This window comes from Pelobates fuscus, chromosome 2 (assembly GCF_036172605.1).
Source record: "Pelobates fuscus isolate aPelFus1 chromosome 2, aPelFus1.pri, whole genome shotgun sequence".
Taxonomy (NCBI): Eukaryota; Metazoa; Chordata; class Amphibia; order Anura; family Pelobatidae; genus Pelobates; species Pelobates fuscus.
In genome coordinates, this window is record NC_086318.1 from 221,810,152 (window position 1) to 221,837,722 (window position 27,571).

Consider the following 27,571-nt stretch of genomic DNA (forward strand, 5'->3'; position numbering starts at 1 on the left):
ATTTCATGATTTTAACCAGGCAACACAAGACTGAGCTTCCATTTATTTTTCAACTGTACTATCACTCTACACATCACATGGTTCTATTATATTTTGGATAACAGATCCAAAAACCCATCCCCTCCTCCCCCACCCCTCCACCAAAAAAAACAAAACCCATAAGGTCAACAGGTTTGCTTCACCTATTTAAATCAGTGCTGTTTAGAGGACGTCACTGATTAAACATTACTAGAACAATACTCTAAGAGCAATATCTAAGGCAGGGTAGCTGCCACTAACAAACGTCTCTCAATCACAAATAGACCACTGTCATTGTTCTAGACATGCCGTATGGAAACTGAGGATAATTACAATCGATGACAGTGATATAATTGTTGGGTTGCCAACATATGTACCAAATAAAACCCACTGTTAGTACTGAAAGTGCAGGCAAGTGCAAAGACCAAACACTTTCTTGAAATGCAAAAATACAAATATTTGAACGGGGAACACAATGTTGATATAGCAATATACTCTTAAAGCAGTGGGCAAGGTTACATGGTGTAATCGAGCTCCTAAAATAACTGCTCCCTGTCTGGCATAAACAAGAACCACTAACACACTCAGGGCTTGCAGCATGAATACTGCGTGATTAATGTTGATCTTTTTAGGATTAAGAAGAAAACACCAGCTGCTGTTTCGGAGTTCATATCTACTGTAGTCATGTCATTACCAAGAGAAAGCAGTTGCTGGGGAAACAAGTGGGTTACAAATAAGGTGTGATATCACTGGCACAACGTAAAGTATACCGCAATACTCCAATGTAAAGAAGTGAGATTTAGACACAAAAGAGGCATAAGATGGTATTTGAGGAAATAATAAGGCATCTTTCCATTTTGTAAATTTCACATGTTGTATGGATAACTTAAATGATCAAATTATATTAAAAAAATATTAATAACTCAACAAGTCCTTTACTACCCAGAGCTGTCATAAAACCCAAAGTCAAGCTGTCATCCCTGCAGTATTCTGGCATCAACCCCAGTCACAGGGCATTCTGACAGTGTATCACCCATGGACCCTGCCTTTTACACTAATGTCAGATGTTCCAGATTAGAGTCATTTGGAGGAATCCTTGTGTGCCACTCATAATTCCACACACATATTTCGGTTTTGTTTTTTGCAGCACTGAAATATTTGCTGCCCGCTATAATACACAAACCATTGTTTCAACTACCCTGGTAGCATGTACCACAATATTCTTGTTGACCTACAGAGTTAACATGGTCTTTATTTCTCATTTGTGCTAATTTCTTGAATTCGTGACCTAGAGTATGGTAGTTCTCTGGTGAGCTCATCTTGGCTTTTCTCATTATTTGGGCTAGCCTGCTTGCAATCATTGAGCCATGTTAAGATCTAAAGTAATTTCACGGTGACATGTGTATGTGAAGCCCTGTTAATTATTGGCAGGTAAATATTCATTATCCAAACGTCCAGACAAACACAAAACGTGCACATTGATCGAATAATACCATGTACTGGCTATCAGTGCTGCATGCAGGCTTATCTGTACAAGACACAGCCTAAAACATACAAAAAATACACACACACACACACATTTTAAAGAATATTTTAAACTGAATGCGGTCTTCCCCTAAACATAGCTTTAACCCCTTAAGGACACATGACATGTGTGACATGTCATGATTCCCTTTTATTCCAGAAGTTTGGTCCTTAAGGGGTTAAAGAGAAATGTTAAAACATAGTTAAATGTCCTGTTTGGTGTCTGACATTAAGCCAAGCATTAGCAAAATAACTCATATCTATAATTATTGAGGCAAAGGTTGATGCCACCATTATCTCAAATCCTTAGTAAATGTCAATGTTTCACCTGTCTGCTTATGAAGTGGACAGAGGAGGATTTTTAAAGAAAGGTTAAAAGCAGCCCTTTCGTTCTTAAAGCGGTACTGTAATTTATTTCCCTTTTCCTTAATTCCCTTGTATCTTAATGATTATTCCCTCCCACTTGCTTTTAATTATGTTTATTATCTTTTCTTCCTTGTGCTGGATGTGAGCGCAGCTATTTTTTTTTCTCCTCTGCCCACGATGACTGCGGTTTAATGATCTTTGGGGTATGTTTCACTTATAGAATTTTAACAGGAACGACATTTTGTTTAAATTAAGCCCAATGTCACATTTTGTCAACTTGACTGCAATACATAGGGAAACATAGTCCCTAGATTTCTTTATGCATTTTTATGAAAACTTTAGTGCTCAGTGAAAAAACAAAAAGAGAGAGAGAGAGAGAGAGAGAGAGAGAGATATTGAAACATAGAATCAGATTAAAGATTATTTTTAGTGACAGAGTTGCTTTACGTCTTTCCTGGATTGCCTGTAGAATTTTCTACTAGGGGTTTTAGAGGTTTAGATATCCATCTGCACGCAATTTTTGAGTTTCCTATAAAGTTCTTACTACAGCACGCTGCAGTGGTTTTGGTTCCAGAAATCCCCTGGCCCCTGTTCCACAATAATTCAACCATTTTCAAAGGTCAACTTTAGATATATTGGGGAAAAAAATCTGGATTGCAGGCACCCACTGAAATCTGGTAAGTGTCAAATCTTTAGAAAATGGTGCATAGACTGTTCTATGAAGTTATGTCTTTCCAGCATCTCCTTCCATCTGGTCCAAAAGGTTATAGATTGTGAAAATATCCTGTCATTTAGACTGAACTCATAATGGCAAAGCTCTCAACATCCCAGATTACCTTTCTGCTTTGTTCCTTCACTTCATGGGTAAAAGAAAAATGTTCTCATATTCAAGTAAGGGAGCACTTGGGAAATAGTTATCACAATATGGTGTCTTTTGACTAAACTCAAATATAGACTAGAGTGATTAAAATCAGAGTTAGGCATATAATTAAGGTATTATTATTTATATAGCACCAACAAGTTCCGTAGCACTGTACAATGGGTGGACTAACAATCATGTTTTTGTAACCAGACAAATGGACGCACAGGAACAGAGAAATTGAGGGCCCTGCTGAATGAGCTTACTTGCTAGAGGGAGTGGGGTATAGTGACACAGAAGGTAAGGGTAGGGTAGAAACGTAGGTTGCTAGGATAGTATACATTGAGGGCAGTGGCGTACAGATGACCTATGGGGCCCCGGTGCGAAAATTGATCCGTGGGCCCCCCCCGCACGCTTACTCTGCGCGGGCCGGGGCCGCAACACATGGCGGCGGGCACCTGGTCGCAGGGGTTGCAGGGCTGCGACCCCTGCGACCGCGGTATGTACACCAGTGCATGCAGATGCACACACACTTAAAGGACCACTACAGACACCCAGATCACATCAGTTCAATTAAGTGGTCTGGGTGTCAGGTCCCTCTAGTTTTAACCCTGCAGCTGAAAGCATAGCAGTTTCAGAGAAACTCCCTCTCGCCGCGCGGGCTGTCTACAGTAGCTGGGAGCCGGAATATGACGTCATATTCCGTCTCCCGGCATCAGCAAGCGGCGCGCGGCGAGAGGGAGCAGACAGCACACAGCTCCCTCGCCGCGGATGGTGACAGGCACCCGACAGGGGGGGGTGGGGGTGGGGGGGAAGAGGAGAGGTGTCCATCACCTCTTGCTGGCCCCCCATGACAGGGTGAACACGGGGGGGAGGTGGAGGGCATTTGGGGGGAGGTGGAGGGCATTTGGGGGGGGGGGGGGGGAAGAGTGCCTGCAGGAACAGTGGGAACATTGTTCCCACGCGTTCCTGCAGGACTCACAGGCGTGCCGCGGGGATTAGGGTGTGCCCAGGCACACCCGGCACACCCCGTGCGCACGCCTATGACACTCACACCAACAGTAAAACAAACACCAACAGTAAAACAAACACCAACAGTAAAACAAACACCAACAGTAAAACTCACACACACTCTCACACACACTCTCACACTCTCACCATTCACACTAACACTCACAGTAAAACACACACTAAAACTAACACACACTAACACACACACTAACACACACACACACTAATAAATTTTTTTTTAATTTAACCCCCCCAGCCTCCTTACCTTTTGGAGTGCTGAGGGGATTCCCTGGGGTCCAGTGGTGCTGCTGGGCTCCTGGGGGGCCGGTCACCCGGCAGGCAGGCGGGCGCGCGAGGGAGCACTCTCCCCTGAGTGCTTCCTCTTCAGCTCCCTCGCGCGCCGCGTACTGATACCGGCGCCGGAAGATGACGTCATCTTCCGGCTCCGGTATCATTGCGGTGCGCGAGGGAGCTGAAGAGGAAGCACTCAGGGGAGAGTGCTCCCTCGTGCGCCCGCAGGATCGGCCAGCCGGGTGACAGCAGGGCCAGCCTCGGGGGGCCCAGAGGTGGCCGGCTCCTGGGCCCCCCAGGAGAAGAGGCTGGCCAAGTGACATACATACCGGGTCGCAGGGGCGGCCGGGCCCCCTGGTGGGCCGGGCCCGGTCGCAGCCGCGACCCTGGTATGTACGCCACTGATTGAGGGCTTAGTGTTTTGTTTTGATAGTTTCAAGGGAGAAATCAGGGTGCGGGGAGGGAAAGCGGTTTACAGTTTAATTACTATGCTTTCCTAAAGAAGTAAGTTTACACAGATTTTTTTGAAGGAGTGGAGATTGGGTGAGAGAGTCTAACAGAGAGGGGAAGGGCGTTCCATAGGAACGGTGCAGCCCTAGAGAAGTCTGTAAGGTGAGCATCAGAGGTAAGCGTACGTACAGAGGTTATACGTAGGTCTCTGTCAGAGTGTAGGGGCCTAGATGGAAATTTTTTGTGTATTAGTGAGGATAAGTAGGTGGGAGCAGCATTTTGTAGAGATTTGTAAGCAAGTGTCAGGGTCCTAAATTGAGCCCTATATCTTATGGGAAGCCAATGGAGGGACTGACAAAGGAGGGAGAGGCTTGGGAGGTGCGCATGGACAGGAAGATGAGCCTCGCCACCGCATTCATTATAAACTTTAACGGGGCAAGTTGGGAACACATAAGACCACTGAGAAGCGGATTACAGTAGTCAAGGCGAGAGAGGACAGCAGCATGGACAAGATCATTTGCCGTATGAGGCTTTAAATAGGGTCTGATGCGCACAATGTTTTTGAGATGGAAGCGGTATAGGTTAGGATTAAGGTTAGGTTTATTAGATTTAGTATTATGATTTGTCTTAGAATTATTGTTTAGTTTAGGATTTAGACTGGGATAAAAAAATAAGATTGTTACTTTGTAAAGACATATGGGGTATTGTTGTACTCAGGAGATGTTGCAGAGTATAGTTAACCCCTTAACGCCGTTACGGCGTGCTATGCCGTCACGGGTTAAGTGGGCTTTAACGCCGTTATGACGGCATAGCACGCCGTAACGGCTTGCAGCCCCAGGAGGTAAGTTATACTTACCTCCGCCGCGATCCGCTTCGGGAGGACTGCCTCACAGCCCAGGCAGCCCTCCCACGGCAAATGAGGCCCCCGGGGGCCATGTGATCGCTCTCAAAGAGCGATCACATGGCCCTCTATAGCTGGCTGTGGATATGCCAGCAGGGGGACTGTTTGAAATATCAGACAGTCCCCCTGCTGGTGGGAAGAATTAAAACAAATAATTAGACATGTGTAAAAATAAAATAAATGCATTTTTATATATATATATAATATGTATATATATTATATATATAATATATATACATATTATATATATGTAACGTCATACAAAGTGTATTTTAATATTAATATAAGTATATATATTAATATTAAAATACACTTAGAATGACATTACATATATATAATATGTATATATATTATATATATAATAGATGTACATATATATATTATATATAAATACGCATGATTAAAATAATAAATAAATTAAATAATAAAATAAATAAATAAAATATTGAAACAAAATTTAATATAAATTATATATGCATATGTAATTTCATTCTAACTGTATTTTGTTATTAATATATATATATATATCGGTAACAAAATACACTTAGAATGACATTCTATATATATCTATCTATATATAAAATGCAAATAACCGCAAATATATATATATATAGATAAATACATATAATTACATAAAAGATTACATCAGTATACACGTAGAATTTAAATACCTATAAATGCATATATATTAAAATTCTACATGTATATTTAAATAATCTTTTAACGTAATTATGTGATTTGATTAATTAAAATTTGATTGACATGCATGACAACACAGGGAGAAAGTGCAGAGAATTTAATTTGCAAGCACTATATTTGACCCTGTAACTCTCCAAGACACCATAAAACCTGTACATAGGGGGTACTGTTTTACCCGGGAGACTTCGCTGAACTCAAATATTCGTGTTTCAAACTGGTAAATTGTATTACAACGATGATATTTTAAGTAAAAGTGACGTTTTTTGCATTTTTTACAAGCGAACTGCACTTTTATGGTCTATATTATTGTTGTAATATGTTTTACTGTTTTAAAACACTAATATTTGTGTTTAGTCTCCCGAGAATAACAGTACCCCCCATGTACAGGTTTTATGGTGTTTTGGAACGTTAGAGAGTCACATATAAGGCTTGCATTTCATTTTTTTCACATTGAAATTTGCCAGATTGGTTATGTTGCCTTTGAGAGCGTATGGTAGCCCAGGAATGAGAATTACCCCCATGATGGCATACCATTTGCAAAAGTAGACAACCCGAGGTATTGCAAGTGGGGTATGTCCAGTCTTTCTTAGTAGCCACTTAGTCACAAACACTGGCCAAATATTCGTTTTTTGCTTTTTTCACACAAAAACAAATATGAACGCTAACTTTGGCCAGTGTTTGTGACTAAGTGGCTACTAAAAAAGACTAAACATACCCCACTTTCAATACCTTGGCTTGTCTACTTTTTCAAATGGTATGCCATTATGGGGGTAATTCTCATTCCTGGGCTACCACACCGTCTCAAAGGTAACATTACCAATCTGGCAAATTTCAATTTGAAAATGTAATGTTCTATATTTGACCCTGTAACTTTCCAAAACAACATAAAACCTGTTAATGGGGGGTACTGTTGTACTCGTGAGACATCGCTGATTACAAATATGTGCATTTTTTTTGCAGTAAAACCTAACAGTATTATGACATTCACAGTTAAAATGTCAGACGGAAATGCAAATTTAAAAAAAAATCTTATTTTCTCACATTTTTTTTACTTTTATTCATAATAAATGATGTTCCATATATGAATAGTTAATGATAGATTAAAGCCCTGTTTCTCCTGAACAAAATGATATATAATAAGTGTGGGTGCATATAATTTGAAAGAGGGGAACTACGGGTGAACAGACACATAGCGCAAATTCCAGTTTTTGTTTACGTTTTGTTTTGATCAGAACGTGCACTATTGACTCCGTCCTGAAGGGGTTAAGATTATTCAAATTTTACTTACCGTAAATTTATTTTCCCTAAAGATTAGAGGCAGTGCACTACACATGGGATACACTCTAGTCTGGACAGGAAAGGTAGGCAGACACATAAGATTTAAATGGTTAGGCTCCTCCTCCCCTTGGTATAACTCAGAGAGCTCCAAGCCACAACCTCCGAAAATACACAAGCTAAGTAACTGCAAAGTATATTTAATAAATAGGGTGAGAAATATGTGAACTGCCTCTAATCCTTAGGAAAAAGAAATTTACGGTAAGTACAATTTGAATTTTTACCTCCAGTTTAGAGGCAGTGTGCTACACACTGGATAAACAATAAATCCCTTAAGGGCGGGAAGACATAACACCACAGCCTATAATACTTTATGCCCCAAAACAGAAGACCTGTAAGTCAAACCGAAAAATGTCACATGTCATGTGTCCTTAGGGGGTTAAACCATCTCGTTGAGACCCTTTGGATGCCGTAAGACCCTTCTTCCATCCTTAAAGGAGGACAAACAATCTGTCAGAATGACGAAAAAAGGCTGGTCTTGTACAGGTAATACTGCAGTGTGTACACATGCAGGCCTTGAAACTTTCTTTCTGTAGCGTTCCAAGGAAATAGGCAAAATGGTGAAAGTCCATTTCCCTAAATCATATAAGATGTAGAAGAAATTTTTGGAAGAAAGGGAAGGATGAAGAATTAGGACCACCTTTATCCAAATAAAACATGAGAGAAGGAGGAGACATAGCTAATGCCTAAAGTTCCCTCAGATGTTTAGCTACCACAGGACTGTCATGGAGTATCTTAAGACAGCAGGAATCCAAGGGCTCCAATAGGGCTTCACAAAAGGATGAATTCAAATTCAAATCCCAAGGAGGAACCAGTTTCCTGATGGTAGAAAGGAGTCTGGACACCGCTCTGGATATCAGAGGAACTGAGTCATAAGTCTCTAAATGAGAAAAAGCTTAAATTAGAAATAGAACTTTCAGAGATGCCAGTCATAGGTCTTAGGCGATTCCTAAATGCAGGAATTTTAGGATATTAGGAATCTAGGTTGACAGAGGGTCTTCCTTAACACCAAAACACCTGGAGAATAATTATTTATATATAATGGAGTATACTATACAGGAGTAATTCTTCTTAGCTGTAATGAATGTGTCAATCACTTCCATACGCAGCCCTTTTAGAACTCAGGATCTGGTGTTCAGATATCAAGCTGTGAGATTGAACTTGTGCAGTGTCTGAAGAGAGATCAGGTTGTGTTCCAGAAACTTATCTTACACTGGAACCTGCCAAAATTCATTATTTGGATAGGTTAGGCAGAATCAAACCAAATCCTCTGAGGCCAAATTTGAAGGACAAGTATTCTTGATCTGTCCAATAAGTAAGGTTCTTGGAATCAGAACAATTGGGGAAAAATGAATGCCAGATGAAAATTACATAGCATCACCAGTGCCTCGAACAAAAATAAAATAAGAAATATGTGTTTACTGCTAAATTGAGAGATGCAATTCTGTAGATCTTTTAGTTTGCTTTTTGCAGACAACAGAACTTTCTCCGGCCATCCAAATCTCTCTACAATCTTTGAAAAATCTGGTGAGAGAGAGACCAGTCTTCTTGTTAAAGAAGAGAGCGATTGCTTAGCGTATTGGTTTTTCCTCTTATGTGGACCTTAGAATTTGATAGCAGATGAAGGTCTGACCAGATAATGATGCTGGCGCAAAACTGTTCCAGGAGCAGAGAAAAAGTCCCTCCCTGTTGATACACATCCACAACTTCTGTTGAATTGTCCATTCTTATCTGCACATGTTGTCCCTGGAGACGTAGCCTGAAGAACAGAAGAACTAACCAAATAGCTTCAGCTCCCTTAGGTGCATTTCTTTGAATCCTGATGCCTCCATTTTCCTTCAGTCAACTGGGTACACAGATGAGCTCCCCAGCGAAATATGAAAGCGTCCGTGTGATTATCACAAAACTGTACAGTTGAAAAGACAGACACACTGTAAGGAATTGAGATGGTGTACACCAGAGGAAACTCAGTCAAGTCGAAGACTCTAGTCTCATCAACTGGTTTAGAGAGACGTATCCATGTCCCATGAAAAAAAATCTATTATAAAATATATACATTTTTCTGCAATGGACTCAGTCTTGCCTTGGACCATCAGACTGCTGGATTTGCTGCTGTAAAGAGACCTAATAGTCACACTGCTCCCTTTATGGAACAGATGTCTGAGATTAGCGCTGCAAAGGTGCCAATGGAATTTGTCCTTTTTTCCCTATGGGAAGGAAAAAATATACACCTGCATAATGGTAAAATTCCTTCTGATTATATATACAGAAAAGCATTTGTCAGATTAAGTTCAGCCAGGAACTGGATTGAAAAAAGTGAGCAGCAGAAAGTAAGATTTCCCTGAAACACTTCTTTATGACTATAAATCTGTTCTTAGATGCAGGATAGGCCTTCTTACCTTCTTAGAACCTAACTTAGAACCTTCTTATAGCAGTCCAGCTGGGCTGCAAACAGGAGGAACAGATTAAATGCATTTCATTGGAAGACATTTTCCCTCTCAGCAGATTTTACAGCTCAAGTATAGACATACTGAAAACATACCAGTGAGGAGGAAGAAGAAAAAAAGAAAAACATTTCAGGCAAGAGACCATAAGACAAAAGCAAAAAGTCTTCCTTTTATGTGCTGGAGGGCTGATGAGAGCACACTGCTACAGAACGGAGAGCACCTGGCAAACCGATAGTTGCTGCTGGGTTTGTTTTCCTGGAAACCGGTAAAATTTTCGCACCTGAATATGGAGATCGCATTGCACATTGGCACTCTCCCAGTAGAACGAATCGCAACCTGTGTGTGTTTCACTGCCAGGACCTCTCATCCTGTGCACCTGGCTCAGCATTTGGCAGAAAGAGTAGAATGTGGAATACAGGCACCTGGCGAGTGTTCCATCTAGGAGCAAAGGAGAGAGCCAGACCCATTCTGCATCCTCTGAATCAGTCTGGATAGAGCACCCCGCAGCCGACTCACCTTATCCTGGAGACACAAAAGTGAGTGCCTACTACATGCCGAAAGGCAGGCAGAGAACTGGGGTTGTGGCTTGGAGCTCTCTGAGTATACCAAGTGGAGGAGGAGCTTGGGGAGGAGCCTAACCATTTAAATTTTAGGTGTCTGCCTGCCTTTCCTGTCCAGACTAGAGTATATTCCATGTGTAGTGCACTGCCTCTAATCTGGAGGGAAAAATTGTATTATAATGGGGCACATGAGATTTATTTTTTTGTTTTTAAGCATAAAAATATAATTTATATATATAAAAAATGTTATAATAAAAACACTACAAACTTTGGGAAAAAATTGTGTAAAAAAATGGCATTTCGGACATTGAGTTGAATGGCAGTTTGAACGAGTGGCTCCGCTCTGGGCACCTGCAATCCGCACTAATCTTAGAACTTAAATCACCATCCCAGACCCACAACAGACACCCTTCACTTCACCTGGCAATGATGTACACAACACCACAAAAACATAAAAAAATCCAGGCTGCCTATTTAGCAATCCTATTTTCCTCTGTGGCTAGGTCACAACCAAGATGGCACCCATGCTGATGCACCTAGCAACAAGAAACTTAGATAATAGTGAATAGGAGAGAACACATGGTTCTATTTGGTAATATTTATAGACAACAAATTAGGCAACAATGTACAATGTCAATCAGCAGTTGCTAAAGCCAGAAGGGGATTGTCATGAATATTGTATGAAAATACAATTACCGTATATACTCGAGTATAAGCCGACCCGAATATAAGCCGAGGCCCCTAATTTTACCCCAAAAAACTGGGAAAACGTATTGACTCGAGTATAAGACTAGGGTGGGAAATGCAGCAGCTACTGGTAAATTTCTAAATAAAATTAGATCCTAAAAAAATTATATTAATTTAATATTTATTTACAGTGTGTGTATGAGTGCAGTGTGTGTGTATATGAATGCAGTGTGTGTGTATATGAATGCAGTGTGTGTGTATGAATGCAGTGTGTGTTTGTGTATGTGTTGCAGAGCCTTGGTGGGGGGGGTGGGCATTTTTATTATTATTATTTTAATATTTTTTTTGTTATATTTTTATTTTTAATTTTATTATTTTTTAAATATTATTATTTTGTTTTATTATTATTTATATATATATATTTTTTCGTCCCCCCTCCCTGCTTGATACATGGCAGGGAGGGGGGCTCTCACTCCCTGGCAGTCCAGTGGCATTGGCAGTTCAGTGGAGGGGGCTGGCAGAGAGCGCTTACCTCTCCTGCAGCTCCTGTCAGCTCCCTTCTCCTCCGCGCCAGTCCGGTCAGCTACCTCTGCAAGTCCCAGTGTAAGTCTCACGGCCATGCTATGACCCCTCGGCTCTCGCGAGGCTTACACTGGGAGCTGACAGGGGAGCTGACCGGACTGGCGCGGAGGAGAAGGGAACTGACATGAGCTGCAGGAGAGTTAAGTAAACGCTCTCTGCCAGCCCCCCTCCTACACAGCCCCTTGTCTGTATTATGGCAATGTAAATTGCCATAATACAGACATTGACTAGAGTATAAGTCGAGTTGGGGTTTTTCAGCACAAAAAATGTGCTGAAAAACTCGACTTATACTCGAGTATATACGGTATGCCTCTTTATAAATCAATGCACTACACCTTATATATGCTGTGCAACTTTGGCACCTGTTCTAAGAATGTTATGGTACTAGAAAAAGTGCAGAGGCATGCTACAAAATTAGTAAGAGGAATGGAAGATTTTATGACGAAAAGGTTAAATTTAAATCGGTTTAATTTATACAAAATATATTCGGGTCCAATGTCTAGAAATGTATTCATAACCATGACAATATATTTGACTTAGACTAGTAGAAATAAGATTTAGTCTAAGGCAAAGGAAAGGGTTCTTTACAGTAAGAACAATAACGATGGGGAATTCTTCGCCTAAAGAGGTGATTTTATCAAAGTTTGTACTGATGTTTAAACAGCAAGATTCTTGCAAATTGATATGTGGGATAACGGTTTCTTGATCCAAGGAGTGATCTGACTGCTGCTTCAAAGTGTTTTTGTTTTCATTTTTTTTTTCATCAACAGCAAAAAACAGATGGATGGAAGCCTTTTTTTTTTTTAGTAAATTATGAATAAACTAATATTAATTGCATTTGCCCCAACAAGCGTACTGCTAAGATTTTTTTTTAAGATTCAGTAATTTGACAGGTTTATTGATGAACAAGACTTTGACAACCTGCCAGTCATTTAGAAACCACATGTTTTATCACGGAAAACAAGTTACATTATGTACACCGCTTAAACCACAACAGTTTTGTTTAATTCATCAAGGAAATGACTGTGCATGAAATAGTTCCACCATTTCTGCATGAAAAGATAAAATAAAGATTAAGAAATGTGACAATGTTACCCACATGTGGTGAATTTTTATTTAAAACAAAAAACCTGAAAGAAAAAATAAATATTTGGATTCATAGGCATAAGTATCGGTTTCTTAGTAAATCAGTAACTGCTAATGGAAATTTCAAGGACTTAAAGGGGAACCATAATTTCCCAGGATTTTAAGCCTTCTGTTTATATACTCATATTTATATTGTAAATGTGTTTTGTGAGGTCTAAAAATAAAATTACATTTAGAAATCCATTCATCTACTCTGGACTCTGGAACTGGGCTCCACCATCTTGACTTCCTATCAATCTCTGTTATAAATGTTGCCTTTTCTGCCAATGAACAAAATTTGTGGAAAATTAGAAACTTTGTGTGCCCTGACTGTGAATTGCAAAGACCAAGCCCAATGCAAAGTGTATGAGAATGTTTCACTAGCCACATTAAGCAGAATAAATTAACCATTAATGTGTAGGGAATGCATTTTTAACATCTTATACCTTAAAGAGCATTTTACACTGCCCTAGTACTTAAATGGTTTTACATATTGATAACATTTTTTGTAATGTTTGTGCTGAAGAAAATTTCCAAGAAATATGAGTAGGGTTATTTACTAAAGTGATAATTCAAAATTAATTTAATAGAAAAAGGAGCATTGTAGTGTTATAACTACTTTGATTATTGCCTTCCTCAAAGGGAGCATTGGTTGTCTAGTGTGCATACAGGGCAAACGCTGCACTGCACAAACCAGCATCTCCTTGTAGAGATACATTGACTTAATGAATCTCTATGGGGAGCATTTAGCATCTCCATGCAGAGTGTGGAGATGCCGAATGTTGCAAGATTATTCACAAAAACGGGAATTCAAGGTCATTTTCAAATTTAAGGTCAAAATAGCCAAAATGGGCTATTTGAAATTCACTTTGAAATCATCTTTAATTCTAAATTTAATGCCCAGTCGGTCTGCAGTCTTTGCAGGGCCGCATCCAGGAAGTCTCTCTAGTGGCTGTCCGTGTAACAGCCACTTGAATTGACATTAAGCAGCACTGGAAGCACTGCCTTTTCTTCGAACTGTCTTAACAGGGACAGTCTCTTTGCCCCAGAGCCACTACATTAAAAGGAAACTATGGGCATTAAAACAACGTTAGCTTGGTTTCTGCACGGTCCTCCATCTGTGTGACCTTCCCGGGGAAATCATTTATGACTATGTTGAGGTGGTACACTACCTCTTTTAAACAATTTTGCATGAAAATAAGCCCCCCTCTGATATGTGCTGGCACTCCTGTGGCGAAAGAGGTCACTATTTACACATGTGGTGGTCATGCTCCTTAATCCAAGCATATTGGACAAAGGCACTAAAACTCAGCTCTCAAATAATGCAAAGAAGGTTAGAACTAGACACCTGGGCCTGTCTCCTATCTAAACCAACAGAAGGCCTCACCTGACCCAAACAGAAGATACTCAATATGATCTACCTGGCAGCGTGTAGAGCATTAGAGCAGAAATGGAGGAGTCCTGAGACACCCCCTCTCTCACTAGTCATAACCAAGATCAAGGATAACTACCTGGATAAGTTCACCTTGATGGTTTGTAACACCACGAAAACCTTCCAAAAGATGTGGGGCCTGTGTGAACATTACATAGAAGAGACGGGGCAGTGAATGTGATGGGGTCGGTAAGTAGGCAGTATCTTCCAGTGCCGTGAGTTTGTTTGTTTGATTTCGTTTTTTGACTTTTCTTTGAAACTGTTAGACATATAATCACAGACTAAAAATTGGTGCATCAACTGCAGGACATATCTATGCCTCTCTGAATGAAGGAGCTTTGATTCTCCACTGTTCATATGAACTGCACCATTCACACTGTTACCAATGAACACTTTTGTAACGAACCTGTTGATGTGCTTATATGTAATTGTTACGGAAGTCACTTATTGTTCCACCCGTATATGTATACTGTATACCACCTTTGACAAGCCAAGGTGACCATGTAAGTGTCTTGATATGTCTTTTCAAAACTAAAGGAAAACAACAAAACAAAAACCTTTAGCTTAATGAAGAGGTTTTAGTGTATAGAACATGTCCCCTGCAGTCTTGCTTCTCAAGTCGCTGCCATTTAGGAGTTAAATAACTTTTCTTTCTGTTTATGCAGCCTAGCCACACCTCCCCTGGCTGTGACTCTCATAAGGTGCATGAAAAAAAATTGTTTACATTTCAGTCAGATGTAAACTTGCTTTGTTAATTTAACTTTAATCACACACAAGGTGCTCTTGCAGGGTCTAGAGTGCTATTAACAGAGCAGGAGATAATACATTATAGAATAACCAGGCTGTGCAATACAGGAACCTACAATATCTAGGTTTATTTTTAGAAAGTAGTTCGGAAGGTTGTGCAAGTCACATGCGGGGAGGTGTGACTAGGACTGTATAAAGAAAGTGATTTAACTCCTAAATGGCAAATAATTATATTGTGACACTGCAGGGGCATGACCTATTCACCAAAACGGTTTCATTAAGCTTAAGTTGTTTTGGTGTCCATAGTGTCCTTTTAAGCTGCAGTTGTTCTAGTGCCTAGAGCAGGGACAGGCAACATTTTAATAGCACTGTGCCAAAAAAAGATTTTGAAGTGCATTGCTCTGCTGGTCCAATTTTAGTTTTTAAATTGTAGGTGTGTATGTTGTGTATATTTAGCAGTGTGGGTGGCTTCCCTCGGGTCCAGTGGGGACTGGGCTGGCCAGGTGCAGGTCAAGGGCAGGTGCTGCAATAGCTGCTGCAGGATGTCTACACCAGTGCAGATTCCAGTTCACAAGTGCTGGGAGGAAGAGATCGGAGGTCACTTCTTGTAAGTGCTGCAATGCGTAAATTTAGAATTGTCCCCCACTAGCGGTTTTCACTAGCAGATATTTCAAGTCCTACTGGCACTCTTGAGAATCCAAATGCTCTGGCAGACTTGAGCTCCACCCTGACCTCTGGTTAAAAAGGTGACTTTACACTCTTTTTTCCAGCACAGAGCGTGTACATCGCGTCTGGATCTGCCCTTTTTTTCTGAAGAGGTAGGGTTTACATTAAAATGCCTGCAGGGACAGGCTTTAGACACAAGAACAACTACATTAAAGGGACACTGTAGGCAGCCAGACCACTTCAGCTCATTGAAGTGGTCTGGGTACTGTGACCCTTTTGAACCTAGTGCTGCAATGTAAAACCACTGGGGCGCTTCCAGAATCGTAACAGACTTTTGGTCCGTTATCTGACGCTGGACATCCTTACGCTCTGCATGAGGACCTCCAGCGTCAGATTTTCCCCATAGGAAAGCATTGAATCAATGCTTTCCTATGGGGAGGTCTAATGCACACGCAGCATTTGCATTAGACCCCGCTCATCACAGGACGGAGGAAAGTGTGGAGCTTCGACCCAGTGCCGAGGGAAACCGGCGATTGGATAAGGTAAGTAAAAAAAACAACAAAAAAAAGTGTTTTTAACTCTTTATTTAACCGGGTAGGAGGGGGCGTGAGGAAGGGGGGAGGCAGAGGGATCGGTAGTGTCAGGAATACACCTTTGTATTCCTGGCACTACAATATCCATTTAAGTTGTAGTTCTGGTGAATATAGTGTATCTTTGCATCTTAAATTGTCAATTTAGTGAATAACAATGTTAATTTAAAAGTTGATATTGTGTAAAATGCTATTTCCTACTGATTTTGTGGGCCGTGTCAAAAGAAAACACCCAGGTTGCAATACCTACAGTACAATTTATAGATAAAAATGCTCTAGTGAGACATTATCATTATTGCATACATCAGTGGAAACACAACATATAAAACAAACACACAATTCATCCACTCTTTTATGTTTGATATCTCAGTGACCGTTTTATATAGCTTGATTCCTAAAATTAGCTAATAACATAATCCTTTATCTAAAAATAATATTGATGAGTGAGCACATGGAGACTGCTATCAAGTTGCTTCTGTGTGTTCTCGCTCCAAATAGGGGTTAGCGGAAGGCTCAAATAATCTTAAGTGATATGGAGTTTATGTTTATATATAAATGTTAGCCTTTATATCTAAAGCTTGGTGCTAACTATTCTTTTGTAACTAAGAAGACAAATCTTGGTACTGGGTTGAAGCAAGATGCCAACTGACAAAAGTTATACTTTTTCCAATAGTGGTAACATGAAGATAGAGATTCCAGTATGATAATGGACCACCACAATTGTTAACTGGAACTTTAGTAGAACATTATTATTTTCTAGAAGTTTCTTTTAAAAGTCATATGTCCAAAGCTTATAGTAAAAAAAATATGCCCTCATGATACTCATGTCCTGTAGATTTCACCTCTGGGTCTCCTGAAGTCTCATTCTGTGTAGAATCCTACCTCCATTCTGTATAGATGTGCTGTCTGTAAGTTCAGCGTTATTATGGATTTAAAGAAGCACTATAGGGTCAGGAACACAAACATGTATTCCTGACCCTATAGGGTTAAAACCCCCATCTAGCCCCCCTGGGCCCCTCATGCCTCCCTAAATATAGTAAAATCTTACTTGTATTCAAGTCTGGAGCTGCTGATTTTGTCCCTGTTTCCTTTAGACCTGCCCACTGCCTGCTGACATCAGCAGAAGTGGCAGCATGATCAAATCACAGTGCTTCTCCATAGGACTGGCTGAGACTGACAAAGAGGCAGATCAGGGGCAGAGCCAGCACAATTCAAACACAGCCCTGGCCAATCAGCATCTGTGTCTGCATGCAGAGGGGGGAGACACTGAATGTCTGGATGCATTTTAGGCAGCCATGATCCAGGAAAGATCTCTAACAGCCATCTGATGAGTGGCCAGTGAAGTTATCACTAGGCTGTAATGTAAACACTGCATTTTCTCTGAAAAGACAGTGTTTACAGCAAAAAGCCTTAAGGTATTGATTCTACTCACGAGAACAAATTCAATAAGCTGTAGTTGTTTTGGTGACTATAGTGTCCCTTTAAGCTTATAGGAATTTCTAGTCCTATCAGTATCTCTTATAGACTCACAGAAGAATATCCCAAGTGGCACTGTGAGATGTTTCTCAAGTTAAACCGCCAAAAATAACCACGCAGACTGCTGTGGAATAAACTCAGGTCTTGAACCTCATCAGCACCTGTGTTCTGGCAGGTTTCCCAGGTGCCTAATAGTTTTTAGCTACCCATTCTGTTCTCCACTCCTTGGCCACATGAGAGTTACGTGGCCACATTCTAATAAGTATTTACCTACATTTAAAGAGTTAACACTGAAAGGACCACTCTAAGCACTAAAGCAACTTTAAGGTGATTGTGTGCAAAGATTTCTGAGTGATAGATTGGTCTCCCATCTAGGGTATACATAACATGATTGTTTTATAATTGATATCTAGGTATCCCAGTAAGCGAGTATAGAATGTGATTGGCTAACCCTTATATTATAGGAGATGATCTCTCCCCAGTCATATCAGACCTTCACTTCGGAATTGTTTAGAAAGTAGCTTCTCTAATCTCTGATCAAACTGCAGACATTCGGACGAACAGAGGAACAAAATGGAGGCGCCCAAGGACAATTGTCATCTCATAATTATTTTGTATTTGCTATATTAATCCTTACATTAGGTTTTGAAAGGAAATTGATTGTTTATTTACATGAAGTATACGCAAAAACAATAAATAAATTTAAAAAGACCCACCCCTACCATTAGTCTTTAGTGTATGACAGGATCCCTTCAGCCATATGGATGCACCTTGAGTAACCGTGTTTGAAAACTGTTCTTCCCTGTGGATCTGTGGATCCCTCCACACGGAAGCAGGGAAGACTAAAGGTAGGCATTCTTTTCTCATGTTTTTTTTTGTTTTTTAAATATATTTCTTTAAAAAAAAATCTATTTCCTTTCAAAACTTAATATAATAAAATAGTTTTGAGGCGACTGTTGTCCTTTAAGTTCAGGCACAATGCAGAAAAGATAAATATAAATAAAGGCAAGTGGTAATGGAGGGAGAATAATCAATAAGACACAAAGGGCATAAGGAAAAGGGGGAAAAAATAGGAAAAAGTGACAGTGCCACTTTAAACTTTATCTAACCTGCTTTCTATAGCTCCCTGTTCCTGAATATCTTTCTATTTTTTAATTCTCTAGTATTCATAAAATACATGAGGAATAGCAGGGACTACTTTACCTTATTATAGCAGTCATGTTGACAAAACTTGAGAATATGTGGAGTTTGAGCAGAGTTCTACTTTAGTCAATAATAATATTTACCCACAATCCATCAATAAAATGAATCCAACAGTAGGGCAAACAGCAGACATTATGGACAGTAGAGAACAAAATGGAGGTGCACAGCAAGGGGAAAGTTTAATCTTTAAAATACATGGGCATAAGGAAATAAAAAGAAAAAAAAATTCGAGAAACGCTTCAAATATAATCTTTAATTATTATTAACTTGTGCATATTGTCAAAAGCATGTTATTATCTTCTATCATAGATACACAAGCCATATTCACAACAATGAAGACCAACAGTAAATAGATGCTACAGTTTTCCTACCCTGGTACAGTCTCAACAACTGCATAAAACTGATACAATTGAATACATTACTTAATTTAAGATATATTTAACCAGAAAAGTATTGAAAAAATAATGCAAAGAATTATGACACTACCTGGACTGCTGGCAGGACTATCCACATCGTCACCACTAGAAATTTCCATTAACCGATGTATACTTTGGATTCTCAAACATCTTTCAGAAGCAGATAACTGTAATTTATACAGAGACAAATATTATCCATTTTATCCCAAAAGCTTGACAGCAATATACACATTCATTTTTCTTCTTACATTTTAAAGATCTATGCATAGATACATGAACTAAAACACCAAGACTTTTTACCTGAATTTTCATAATAAAATTATGAAGTAATAGGAAGTGCACCTTTCAAATAAGGTGAATTGATTTATATACTACTGCGTAGCAAAAGTAAAGAATTCTTGCCATGAAATCCATCAAAATGCATTTTATCTCAACCGCCAGACTTACAGACTCTTAACAGCTCTGTATTAATGCTTTTCTTCTCACTTTGATCAAATTAGGTTTAGATGAGATTAGTTATGGAGAGACATGGTAAGCACAGAGGTGATATGACCTCACAAACATGTATTGTACTTTGCTCAAAGTGTTCAAAAGAAAAGAAAAAAGTGATTATACTATATACATATGTTCTGTTTTGGAATTCTTTGAACACACAGGGTTAATCACTAAAGTGAGATTTCAAAGTGAATTTAAAATTTAAGGCCAAAGTAGCTGGACTGAAAGCATATGTAAATATACATGAAATAAAAAAAATAGATTTTTCTTTCACCCCTCTTAGGTGGTATGTTTATTCATCATTCTCGGGTCCTCTTTGAGGGTTCTGCACAGTATCTTAGCTGGTCCTAGAACTGCACTTTTCTGGACAGCGATCTCAGATGTTCCACCTGGAATCTGTTGAAGCCACTCCCCCAACTTGGAAGTCACAGCCCCGAGTGCGCCTATCACAACATCACAACTATCACTACTACTGCCTTTACTTTCCACATCTTTTCTAGTTCTTCTTTCAGACCTTGGTATTTGTCTATCTTTTAATGTTCCTTCTTCCTGATGTTCTAGTCACTGGGTATTGCCACATCCACCACGACTGAAGTCTTTCGTTCCTTGTCTACCACCACGATGCCGGGTTGGTTGGCCAGCACTTGCTCGTCTGTCTGGATCTTGAAGTTTTTTATGGGACTGGGACAGACATTCAGCCCTAGCAATTAAAGGCAGAGCAGCCCACTATGAGGTGGGGAACCAAAAAGGGGGCATGTTTATGTTCATGTGATGCCCCTCCAGAGCATCCAGTGCTCTGGGGTGGAGTAAATGTCCCTTTTTTTTTTTTTGTGCTACGTAAACATAAGCTGCGTTTGCTAGTAATTTATCTCTGGTGTCCTCAATAGTATGATACCACAGAACAAAAGAGAAGCAGGACTATATGTGTGGATGCTCCCTGTGGTGTTGTATGTGTTTGAAGGTTGCATGTGCGATTGAATGTGTGTAGAGGAGACTATATGTGTTGTAGTTTGTGTGTAAAGGGGTCTGTTTGTGGCTTACTATGTGCGGCTAGAGGCTGTAGTGTGTGTTTCTGGGCTGTAAAGCGCGTGTGTGGGCCTAGGGGGTGTTGTGTGTGCATATGATGGCTGTATTGTGTGTATCAAGGGGGTGCCTTGTGTTTGTATCTAGGAGCTTTAGTGTGTGTATAGGTGTTGAAGTGCATGTGTGTATAGGTGTGGCAATGTGTGTATATGGGGCATAGTGCTTGTATAGTGTGTGTGTGTGTGTATGCGGCTGTAGTATGGGTATTTATAGGGGATATAGAGTAGTGTGTGTGAATGCATAGTGGGTGTGGTGTGTGTTTAAGGAGTATAGAGTGTATGTGAGTGCAAGGAGTATAGCAGATGTTTAGGGAGTCAATAATTTGTGTATGAGTGCAGGGGATGTAGTGATAATATTGGCACTCGCAAGCAGACAGAGGCTGCCCGGTATGCACTGACCGTGTCCGGCTCAATTCCTTCCCGCCGACCTATGAATCTCTCCTCCGGTCCGGGATTCACTCAATCATCGCGTGAAGGGACAGAGGACCCTCTTAGGGTCAATGCTGTACTGCATGGGCAGGCAGTGGAGATCCCTTGATCTCCCCTGCCAGCCTGGGCCCATGGTCATTGTGGCTCACCAGACATTTGCCCAGTTTACCGATGGCCTGTATATAAATCTTTTCAACAGCAGCGCATATTGTACTTATGAGATGAAAGAATAATCAAATACCTCCACTAACTTTCTGAATCATGAAGCATATAAAATGCGTTTCCTGCACACAATAAATTACTCTCAAGGTTATTCACTAAAGTGAAAATTCAAACTGAAATTCAAATTTCAGGTCAATACAGCCAAACTGGAAAAAGTATCTAAGCCAGCTATGCTTTTAGTCCAGTTACTTTGGCCTTAAATTTGATATTAACTTTGAAATCTCACTTTAGTGATTAACCCTGTGTGTTCAAATAATTCCAAAACAATATGTAGATCAGGCACTCCACGAACCATATATTTGTTGGGGAAAACTAAGCAACGATTCGGTGGTTAAATAACCTCTCTCAAGTGTTCTCTTCATGCTTGCAAAAATGTTGCACAGTGTTCCTCAATAAACACCATTATATGGTTCATCAGCCGCATGGTCTACTTTATAAATTTGTTTTGGCGGGTTCGTCCAAATCAAATTCCTTTTAATCCACACCTGAATGAATCAATCCATCTGCGATTTACCTATGGAGTCATTGAAATTAGAGTAAAGAAAAAAAGAAAGAAATGTTTACCTTATACTTGGATATCTTCGGACTTTACAGTTCATAAAAAGAAAAAGAAGAAAAAAAGACATGAGGGTGAAAAACAAACCTACATTTTAATCAGTAATCACAGATTCAGAACAGGTGCTATAAGACAATTTCATTTGGTTATGTGCTTGTTCATAATATCGGCAGCTTGCAACGTGTAAAGTATAATTATATCTTTCATTGTTTATGTTTTATTTACTCCTGTGCTTTATTTTAATCCTTTCAGGGTCAATGACATGTCAAGACTGTCATAGACGGAACCTTGGCCCAAAAGGGAATAAAACAGCCAATGCTAGTTACGGTATATTATATATTTCACAAACAGGGGAAGAGAAGGTATGATCCATATAATGCACTCCATAACAAATCATAGGGCCACAACAAGGTCTCTGGATTTTCTATCTCTGTCTATGAAACCCCTAATATGAGAATAAGATCTGTCAAGTCCTACTGTAAAACCTTTTTATTTTCTTTTAATGTTATTTATTTATTTTTTAAATGGATGGGGACTAAGTGAGAAAAATCCCTAGCCACAATAATGTTGTGAATATGGTAAACAAGATTTGTCCGCAGGCCCGTTAGATTTATTCTTTTTTATTTCTGTTCATTAAGAGAACATATTAAGGAGATGTGCCGACTCAAAATTCGGTCATGTGACATGAGTTCATAGGAAAGTATTGAATTAAATACTTCCTACGAGGAAGATTTTACATCAGGTCCTCAATGCTCCTCTATGAGGAGACTTGTATTGGTCCATCGCCGGATAAGGCCATACCTGACATTGTGGGAGGCAGAGAGGTGAACAGAGCCAAAAGGAGTCTCACTGCTGGGAACAAGGGAGGTAAATAAGTAAAGCTTTTATTGTATTAATTTGTATTGCATATAAAACTAGAGACAGGGCAACTATAGTGTTGGGAATACAGGTTTGCATTACTAATGTTATAGTGCTCCTTTAAGAAAGAAAAAAAAAATGGATATGCTATGTAAAGCTTGCATGATCATTAAAACATGCACGATAGATTATGCAATACATTATAATTAGCACAAACCTATCCACTAAATCTGATGAGGAGTGCTTTAAAAAGTGAGACACTGTGACGGCTTACAGTAGGTACAGCAAATGTATCTATTCCACAGCCACTACTTATTTTCAAGAATGAACCATATCCTTTTGATGTCAAACAGCAACAGCTGTAGAAATGACTCACTGCTTTAAGTAGAGCAAAATACTACATCTTCACCAAAGCACTCAGTCATATTCCCAGATTAGCAATTAATTGGTTTACACGTTGTACTTTATACTTCAAACAGTGACTTGGCACGACAGAAATACTCAACGACTATATTGTTGACAAACTGAAATACAAGATATTCCTATGCAGCTTTCCACAAACTACAGATTGTGCTCAGTAACATATTCTTAGTTTGATTGTATATCCTTCCACGTGCAGAGGGACATTTTTTTGTGTGTATTGCATAAAATGATTTTGCAGAGTTGGTAAAGCTCCAGTAACACACTGTAACGGTCATTAATGGGATACTGAGAACAGTACATGTCAAAGCTAAAGATTCCAGGACAGTGAAAGTGCTGCCATACCACTAGCAAGTACTGATGCCTTATTTTATAATTACGTCAACATAACTAAACCCTAATGAGAACAAGCTTGTGGTAATAGAACTGTGCCATATAAAAATATACCGGTCTGATGATATTTTACTAAATAATAACAAGATGTTATTTCAATGTTAGCTGCCTTAATGATAGCTAAACACACAAATAAAGGGCAATTAAATGGATTCATTTAAATGAAACCAAGAACATATAATACGTATTATTACAATTTAATTTGTGTCGGAGTGTGGAGAGAGCACAGCAAAATGTACCTGTAGATAGTAATTACAAGTAAGCAGAGACAATTTGTTTTTACTGCTACAAGTAAGCCATTTTATAACAAGACAGGAGGCTTCATATTTGCATTAACCTTCTTTACTGAACCTCCCAGTAGCAATGAAATAGTTAAACTGATTTTTATCATACGTTTACTAAAGAGCACCAGTCAGGCCTAATATGACTTGGTGTTATTTTAAAGAGAATAACATTCCATCTATACAATATACTAGCCAAATAGCACTTTCCCTTTCATCCCGATGCCTCAGCCATGAATATTAGATTGTGCGCTTTATGTTCCAGGAAGAGAAAAACAATGAAAGTGATCGACTGCATGGGCACCCAATGTATGAATAGAAACAATAGCTGTTCCTTTAAGACTTACTGCTGGTGAGATCCACACAAGTTATAAAGTCGTTCTAGCTCTTTGCTGCTAAGGTCTCTCTCTGGTTTTCTGAGGGACAGTGATGTTGTAGCACCTGCAGTCTTCTGTTTTGTTTCTGGATTAGAGACAATAAAGTAACAATAGGTCACAAATCAATGCTTTTAGCCAACGACTAGATGTAATTTTGAGTCCTGTTTTTACCAATGTATCGTGATGACGAGCAAACGCATAAGTAAAAGACACTTAAAGATTGCTTCAACCTCCTTCCAAGATGGCAGCCAAAATTAATGGACCTCCACAAACCTTTCCCCAAATGATTATCACAAAATTCCTGTGCAGACTGGTGCTAATTGTGTGGTGCTATGTTGACACCATATTGTCCTTACCATTATGAAAAACATCATAGGTTAAGAGGATATTGAGGTACAAAAAAAAAAGGAAAAGAAATAATAGAATAAAATAGAAGTTACATATTTCACAAGCACAATGACATTGTATTGCTGAAATGCTGCCAATGTGTAGTTTTTTCATGACGGTTGAATAGATATTGGCCCTCAGGGATTTTAAGCAGCGTTGGACCATGGCCAGGCCAATACTAAATGCATTGAAATCCTACCCTTGTTCATGACAGCATCTTTGGTTCAGCATGTGTGAAATCATAGGGAGGCTTAGAAGTGTTAGTATAACATTTACAGTTCTAGTATAACAAAGGGATCCCTACCAATAATGCTGATTTATAAACCACAATTACTTTAGTTGCTAAACATACTGGTGAACTCCGTAATGTTGCCAAATACATGGGAACAACATCTAATTAAAGACTTCCACGTGGTTCCCAATAAGCCACCATTTGAAGTACAAATCTACAAGGATTTGCAAGGAACAGAATGTACAGAGCAATCATTTCACTCACCCCACTGCTCTTGAATAGCAGACAGATTTGCAAGTAGCTGCTCAATGTATATACGTTCCAGCTGAATGAATTGCATTGCCTTCTCATCTGATGGAGCAATTAAGGATGATTTCATGGTTATGCAATGTCTAATTTCTAAACACGAACTACATAATCCAACAAATTGTATTGTCTAAAACGTGTCATGTGCAAATCACTGTACGGTCATATTCTAATGGTTGTCCTGGAATCTTGCTCAAAGGAGAAACCAGATTAGATACTTTGGAGAGAGAAAAATACTTTACCCTCCCCCTTTTAGGTGAAATTGCAATTTTAATCATGCTGTTTTTGAGTTAGAGCATCGGTTCCAAACCAGTGCTACCAGGTTCCCCCAGGGGTACGCAAAAATATTTCCTTAGCAGCAGTTTTGATGGCTTTAACAGCACGAACATGGCCCTTCCTATCTGCAGGGAGAGCTTGGAGGAAGTAAGAGCTAGCCACTTCCTCTCAACTAACAAAAGCTACTGAGGGAGGTGGGGGGGCAAGCCAAGAGTTTGTGCATCTGCACTTGATCAGTGTTTGTATCTGTGTGTCTGTATCTGTGTGTGTCAGTGTATCTGTATCAGTGTTTGTATCTGTAACTATGTTGAGACCTGAGCGACGATTTACCGAAGGGCAAGCTACGAAGTTTCTCTAAACTTGTGTCCATTCTCACAGTTCTCATATTCTTTGTTTTTGTTGCAATGCACTAACTTGGCTCTCCCCAAGTTCAAGGGGTAATCCAGACGTGGACCTCGTGCTCACTGTGCCTAGAGGGATATCATTCACTGATGTGTGTTTCTGCATTGCCCTTACGGGTGAATCAATCTGATATGCTTCAGAATATGTTCTCTTGGTAACCGCACAAATGAGCAAAAACTTTGAGACCGGAGCAGGGGTTTAACGAATGGCAAGCTACGGAGTTTCTCTAAGCTTTTGTCCATTCTCAGAGTTCTCATAATCTTTGCTTTTGTTGCCGTGTGTCTGTATATCTACATCTGTGACAGATGTACAATGTACAACTGTATATGTACAATGTACAGCAAATTCCGTAGCGCTGTACAATGGCTGGACTAACAGACACGTAATTGTAACCAGACAAATAGACACACAGGAACAGAGGGGTTGAGGGCCCTGCTCAATGAGCTTACATGCTAGAGGTATGTATGTCAGTGTTTGTATCTGTGTGTCTGCATTTATGTGTGTGTGTCAGTGTGTCTGTAACTGTATGTGTTAGTGTGTTATTTTGTGTGTATATCTGTATGTATGTCAGTGTTTGTATCTGTGTCTGTGCATCTGTATGTATGTCAGTGTGTACACCTGTTTATATGCATGTGTGTAAGTGTGTGTTTCTGCAACATATATATATATATACACACACACACATATACATACACACACACACACACCCCTTGAGCATTTGGCACCTGGGGCGGATCCTAAATTTGTCGTCCCCCTCCCCCCCCCCCCACTTTAAAATATAAAGGAAAAAGAACGCAAACTGTTTTTATTGTATTTAGCACTGAGCAGTTCTTGTCCCCCATAGTGTTCCTTACCACCCCCACTCCATGCCATAGTGTTCTACCACCCCCGTCCCATAGTGATCCTTACCACCCTCCACCACCCCCGTCCCATAATGCCCCTCTCTCTCTCCCCTCCTTGGTCCCCAGTGTGTCTCCTGGTAGCGTGGCCGAGCGAAGCAGTGCGCACCATGATACAGGAACTTCAGTCTCCTGTACCTGGCCGGACAGACAGACAGGAAGGGCTCTCTAAGTTCCTGTTCCGCGGTGCACACTGTCCCGCTTGGCCACGCTACACAGAGTGTCTTGCAGGAGGGAAAGCTGTGCGTCCACCTCCTGCCGGTCACTCCGATCTAACCCCCTCCCTGCGTAGTGCATGTTTTTGTGTAGCCGATGCAGTGTGTGTTTGTGTAGTGCACGTAGTGTGTGTGTTTTGTGGTATAAGTACTGGGAAAAGCAGATTTTTAATTAGTTAGGCTTATTCCCCCCTTCCCTCCAGAGGCAAGAGGCAGGGAGGGGGGAATAATCCCAACTTATTAAAACAAAAAATGCACCCCCCCCCCCCCCAGTACCTATCCCACACAACAAACACACACAGTACATGCACTACACAAACAGACACTGCATACAAAACACACTACGTGCACTGCAC

General features: G+C 40.0%; 1 protein-coding gene across 2 annotated transcripts in view; it reads right to left on the reverse strand.

Annotated features, from left to right (window-relative positions):
• CNST (consortin, connexin sorting protein) overlaps positions 1 to 27,571 on the reverse strand; it is a 124,850-nt gene that overhangs the window by 40,379 nt on the left and 56,900 nt on the right. For both annotated transcript variants that reach the window (XM_063443198.1, XM_063443197.1), the window contains 4 exons: positions 25,382 to 25,468; positions 24,469 to 24,583; positions 22,178 to 22,199; positions 19,456 to 19,552 (listed from right to left, as the gene is read on the reverse strand). In XM_063443198.1, the coding sequence (XP_063299268.1) occupies positions 19,456 to 19,552; positions 22,178 to 22,199; positions 24,469 to 24,583; positions 25,382 to 25,468 (321 nt within the window). The remainder of the gene's footprint in view (positions 1 to 19,455; positions 19,553 to 22,177; positions 22,200 to 24,468; positions 24,584 to 25,381; positions 25,469 to 27,571) is intronic.